Source organism: Dufourea novaeangliae, unplaced genomic scaffold, assembly GCF_001272555.1.
Source record: "Dufourea novaeangliae isolate 0120121106 unplaced genomic scaffold, ASM127255v1 scaffold152, whole genome shotgun sequence".
In the NCBI taxonomy this organism is placed as follows: domain Eukaryota; kingdom Metazoa; phylum Arthropoda; class Insecta; order Hymenoptera; family Halictidae; genus Dufourea; species Dufourea novaeangliae.
Window position 1 is genome coordinate 884 of NW_015374039.1, and position 6619 is coordinate 7502.

The 6619-nt window shown below is 37.0% G+C and overlaps 1 protein-coding gene across 1 annotated transcript in view; it reads left to right on the top strand.

Moving 5' to 3' along the window:
* Positions 1-5257: 5257 nt before the first annotated feature.
* The window catches only part of LOC107189526 (cilia- and flagella-associated protein 58-like), a 23459-nt gene continuing 22097 nt past the window's right edge, over positions 5258-6619 (top strand). Inside the window, exon 1 of the mRNA XM_015578083.1 lies at positions 5258-5656. Within this exon, the coding sequence (XP_015433569.1) occupies positions 5258-5656 (399 nt within the window). The remainder of the gene's footprint in view (positions 5657-6619) is intronic.

The following is a 6619-nucleotide window of genomic DNA, read 5'->3' on the forward strand; positions in this document are numbered from 1 at the left end:
TCTAAAATTCTAATTCTTTCAATTAAAATGTGTTTATTGGTGTTTATACGGACCAGACCACCCTGTAGGGAAGTCTACCCGTGAGTTCTATACCAGTGAAAAGTGCATTTGTGCAATTGTCGAGGCAGAAGTTGGATTCTACGAAATCGAATGTCTCTCTCGTGTATCGCGTATACATACACGGTTCCCGTTGATTGTGTGAGCGCACGGACACAGCGCACGGGCCACGGAGTCTCCCCCCTTAAATGACCACGGAAATGGATTACTCATTGCGTTCAAGGACATGAATTTATCAAACAGCAAAATCGCAGAAAAAATTCATAGATCTTCAAATGTTGTTAATCATTTTTTGCAATTGGGTGATAAATATGGGGCAAAAAAGTCTGCAGGCCGTCCAAAGAAATTGAGTCAAAGGGATAGAAGAAAAATCTTTCATGAAGCCCGAAAAAATAAATTGACCGCTTCTCAAATCAGAGCAAAATTAAATTTACCAGTCGTTGTACGACGCGTGCAACAAGTTTTGAAAACGAGTAACACGCTTCGATACCGAGAGAGAGCGAAAAAGCCCCATCTCACCAAGCTTTACAAACATGAAAGATTGAAATTTGCACAAGATCGTATGTTATGGACAGAAAAATGGAGAACTGTGATTTTCTCAGACGAAAAAAAATGTAATTTAGAAGGTCCGGACGGATTCCAGTATTACTGGCATGATCTGCGTGATCAGAGAGAGATAAGAATGAGCAAAAATTATGGAGGAGGTAGCGTGATGATTTGGGCAGCTTTCGGCTACAACGGTAGAACTCCGATCATGTGGTTTCCACCAAGGGCCAATGCGGGAAAGTACCAAGAACTGTTAAAATATGCGTTAGACAGAGATGGTGACAGAATTGGTGGTCCAAATTTCATCTTCCAACACGATAATGCACCAATTCATCGTGCAAAAGCAATTAATGCATATTTTCAGGTGGCAGAAGTTGAGGTTTTGCCTTGACCATCGAGAAGTCCCAACCTCAACCCCATTGAAAATGTATGGTCTAACATATAACAATACGTAACGGTTAATGAATTAAAAAATGGCATCAAAGAGGCGTGGTCTGAGATCGGATCAGAGACGTTAAAGAAATTAATAGACACAATGTCACAAAGGATATTTGAGTTCATAAAAAACAACGGAAGACTAGAAAATGATTTAGTGAACCTATATTTATTTCACACAAAAATTTCAAATTTTTGTAATATTGATTAATAAACGTATTAATAAAAATTATATTGTTCAAATAGATTATATATTCTACTAATTACATTGTAACGAATCACTTACTAATATCAAAAAATAGAAATGTTACGTAAAACACACTGTTACATCATAAAAATGATATGAACCTATCATTATTTCGGCTACTGTACAAAGAATCATGACACTGGATATGGTAAAGCCGTTTGAATACTGTCGTCACTTATTGCGCACGTGTTACAATCGTTCCAACAGGTACAACACGTTTTTGAAACTGATTTTACTGTTCGGCGATACGTGGAAGAACGATGGTCGCCGTAAATGTTTTTCATTAAAAGACGATTAAATCTCGTACACGGCCATTTTGTTGTATAATGGCACGACGGCGTAATGTTGCTTGTATCGGGCCGGGGTTTAATTAAGCACTCGTTTTCGGCCAGAGCGAGACAAAGTCTCCCGGACAATATTTATCGCGCGAAGACGTATTTACTATATATAGGGTGATTTTTAAAAAAGGGTTTGTGGTGGCTGTAGCACCACGCACGCCAATGCATATTTTGCTTCTAAAAATTTCTCTTTCCTTTTCAACTCTGTTACGCTATTATTCTCTATTTCCTGTCTGCTGGTCGCACATTTGGTGACAGGCCCTTCACTAATTTCCAACGCATCCTTGAGAGCGTCGCCAGAGTTCTGGTTTTCGTTAGTCTCGGTCCTTCGCCTACCTCTTAGCTTTCTCTGTTTATGACTCTTTTCCGCTGTCCCTATTGCTGTCGCTGATTTCTCAAGTTTTCCTTTTCTATTCTCTTTTCTTTTTCTCTCCCATATTTTCGCCTTTTATAACTCCGAGGGATTTAGGAAATGCAGCGAGAGTAGGCAGTCGATGGTAAGCCTCCGAGGTTACAACACCAACACTGCACTAGTATTCGCGCTTACCGAATGTACTAAATAAATGAAGTGAGGACAATTTCTATTGTTTTATACCACCTTACCCACTTCAGTTTCATAACCTCTAAGGTAGATAGTACACGTTAAATGTTGAAAAAAAGTTCTAATAAACATGGCTCGATAAATTAATATTTTCAAAACTGATATCGCTTCGGAAGCTACCGTACCGTCTGGGAACAATAGATTACGTTATTGTTCCTTTTTTCCCTGGTTACAGAAGGTTTTCTACAATTCTTATTAGTTTCCTTTACAATTTTCTTCATTGTTCCTATACGGCACGATAACTTCCGAAGCGAGTAAAATCAGTCACTCCAACCGAAACAAAAAATTGTGTACATGTTTATTAGGATTTTTTTCATCATTTGGCGTGTATTATCTAGTAGATAGTATCTACCCACGAAGTTATGAATCTCTTTGTTTAAACACCCTGTAGGTATTACAGACGGAAACGGCATTATTTCAATTTCCGCTAATAAAATATCAGACGCGACGGGAATATAATTGATTGCAGCCCGCGAGTGTAGGGAGTAACGCGAGAAACATTATTTGCCAGGGCTATTTGGAAAATTATACTCGCGCGGCGCGCGCTTCGATCGGTCAGAACGGTGGGCCAGGAGACGAAAATTATTTTCCATTAAATTTTGCATTACAATGCGTCGATACTTGTGCCCTGCCGCGTATAATTGCTATGCAAATTGTCGTACATTTCTCCAGGACAAACGGCGGACGCGGAAAATATATTTTCTCATTACTGACAAGAATCGCGGGCTGTTTGCCGTGTGTTGACGAAACGGATTCTTGTTTTTTCTTTTTTTGACACTGATGTTTATCCGTGTAAAATACGACGCGCGACATGGATATTCGTGTTTTTAGTCGGGTAATTAAATACTTTTTATTTTTTGCTGACCGTGGGATGCACTAACTGGACACCGAATTATGTTTCACCGCTGTCGAATGTACGAATAAGAGTTGATATCTCGTTATTTTTTACTGTACTTTTTTGTGTATGTTTTGTATCGCTATATGCTAATTTAATACAAGACTCATATTGTTAATTATGAAAGTTAATAAAAGTTACCATCACAATTAACAAGTTTTCAAACGAAAACACAAAATTATTCAGCCAAATGACGGTACTTAAGCTTCAATAACCTTAACCAATCAATTCCTGTTTTTCGATTTATTCCAAAAGCAACAAAGTTATATACAATATAAACTTTTCTCTGTTACATTTTTAACGATCAAGGATTGAGTATAGTTGCTCTCGAAAAAGTCATATCGATAGAAATGCTTCTTCAGCTCCAAGAATCAGTGCCGAAAGTCTTTATCTCTTAGAGTGTTCACATGGTCAGTCGCGGTCAGGTATGAAGTCTGTGTCACGCTGCATTGGTTACAAATGATTTTTTAAACTCAAGCCGGCGAAAGCTGATACATGAAATATTTATGAGTTTATTGAATGAAACGAAGGCATGGCTAAGGAACTATACATATAGTTCTCAGTAAATACTGTATGTAATCAAATGTAATCTCGTTACTATTTATTGCTCTACTTATAAATAATATAACAAAATTGCAAAAATAATTTTATTATATTTTGTTTTAAGTGTTTTCTTATCATGAAAGTGACATCTTAAAAAAAAGGTATCTCCATGGCGCAGGTGATTTCTCAGCTCAGACTCATCCGAAACAAAAAATTCAAGAAGATTCTTAGTATGAATGTCGCAATCGCAAGAACCGCAGTCATGTTTATATCTTTAATTTATTGTACTTGTTTTTTAACAGTATCACCAAAAAAGTACTTTTCTTTAATTTTTTTATTCGATCCGTGCCATTTTGCTATTCTTTAAGATAAATTATCTATTTGGTTCCTTCGATAGCGACACTCGTACTAATTAAGAATCTTCTTGAATTTTTTGTTTCAGATGAGTCAGCTGAGAAATCATCTGTGTCATGGAAATACCTTCTTTTTGTGATGTCACTTTCACGGTAAGAAAAAACGTAGAACAAACTGTAACAAAATTATTTTTGTAATCTTTTAATATTATTTATAAGTATTTCAATAAATAGTAACAAGATTAGCAATTGATTACATGTTATGCTTACTGAGGAAAAAATTCTTGAAGACAGTTTAACTTTTTCGGCCGTCAAAGTAGAATAACCCTTTAAACCAGTGCTGTTCAACTTGACACTTGGGAGGGGTCCCTCACGCACCTTCTCCCCCTTTCAATCTTTCTTTCGCGCCATGTGCCTTCGTAAACAAAGAAGGTTAGACTTTTGTCTCTGTTACTCCACGATAACAGCGCACAGTGGTGGGGGATGTATGTTGCTTCTAAGGAGCCAAGTTGGACAGCATTGCTTTAAACTTTAAACCAATTAAATCTCAATTAGGCTGGTTATACTAAGGTCAGTTTTTCGTTTCATTTCGGAGTAGATACGATAATTAGCTTTATTGAAGGCCACTATTAAATTCTTTGGGCCAGTACAGGTGGGTAATCGTTATAATAACAATCTTGACTGTATGTAATAGGTACCTGTTATCTGAAAATGTGAAAATGAATAAACCCAGATAGCACACAGATGGCTTATGACGGCATAATGACGGCGTAAAGGCGCCTCAGACCTAAAATAGTCGCAAAATGGGCGTCGTCAAGGCGTCATGTGCTATCTGGGAAGTCTAACAAGAGATTCTCATTACATTGTCTCCTCGATGAATGTTCGAAGGCTCATCGGCACTGACAAGGAGATGTTTCCAGGTGTAACGCTGACATCTTAATGAAGTTGAAAACATAGAGCTTAGAATTCTGAAGCCAATGATATTTGTTTCAGCTGCATATGGCCATTAATTTATGAATTATTCAATATTCAGTGCCGAAGAGCTTCCGAACACTCATCGAGCTTTTACTGTATGTTGTTTGGAAATAAACGGCTTTTTTCGATGAGAAGGCTGTCAACACTACATTTACAATTATTATGTTCACTAAACGCAAAGAGTAAAATTTATTGTTATAATTTTCACGTAATTCTTCAGTGGTCTCAAGCGATTTCGTTCGATAACATTGCAGAACAAGAGCCGAGATGACGAAAATAAAGGCCGAGAGGGATATCGCGGTGAAACGGTTGCAGAAGTTCGAATCGGAACGGTCGAGCCTGGAGCAGCAGCTGAAGCAAGCGCTCGCTACGACGAGTAATCGGGAGCACGAATTATTTACATTGCGGAAGCAGCAAATCGATAAACAGCAACAGGTTGATGTACTGTTGCGCGAGAAAAACATTCTGGCGCGCACCAAGGAGACATTGAGCGAACATATCAAGAAGCAGCAACACGAGCTCGTGGTGTATGAGTACAGCAGACGGAAGATCGAGCACGAGCTTGACAGCGTGACGCAGAATGTCGACGAGATACAGAAAGAAATGTCTATTGTGGAGAAAGAGAGAGACAAACATAGCTTTGTGGCACAGGATTTGGCGCTTCAAGTGAGTTTCGATTGTTAATAAATTGTTTTTTCTTTATGGAACGATGTGAGTAGAAGAAGAGGAGAAAGGGTGATTAGAAATGTTGAAATTATTTTATAGTACTATTGTTACGTGATAAAGGGACTTTTTTTAACCCTAGAACTACCAAACTCCTTAAAATGTTGGATTTCAGATTTCTTATTTTAGAATTACTGAAACTGTAAAGATGTTTTCATCGGAATTTATGATGACTTTTGATTTATTATACATTTGTATTATACTATATTATGGTATATTGTATTGAACGTTATACAATATAATTTAGTAAACATTGAGTGCTGATAATTCTAGTGTTAATCTTTGCAGTTTTATGTACAGGAAGTAGTGTTAAAGGGAAATGTAGGTATCTTCTTTATTAAAGGTTCTATTTGGATAGAAATATATTTATTATACTTTTTACATTCATGTGTGTGATATTGTGCATTGATATAATATGTATGCAGTCTATTATCAACTGGTAAAAAGTATTCAATCAAATGTAATACTATGATGATTGAAGAAATTATTTACATGCATATTAAAATTGGGAAATCCTGGTATATATACTTATATATTATTATATATTAACGAAAAACCGCGACCAATCAGAGCGCGACTTTTCCAGCCGAGTTCCCGCGATTGCGGTGGCTACGCGCTACGCTTGTACTACGAAGCTCCAAACAAGTAGGTCAGCATGCATCGCAGGAAACTGCGTATAATAGCAAATAAAAAAGACGTAATCGACATCTGCCGTTTGTTATTTAAAGATATTAATGAATGAAACGTAAATGTAGGCAAATTATATGTAACGTAAACAGATGAATGCACATTTACTTTTTTGTAAATTCCTTTTTACGAATTTGTAAATTTCCTTTTCAAATAACGTGTGAACGAAAAGGTAATGTAACAGAGAATGAACGAGAAGTGATCGTAATTCGGTATTGG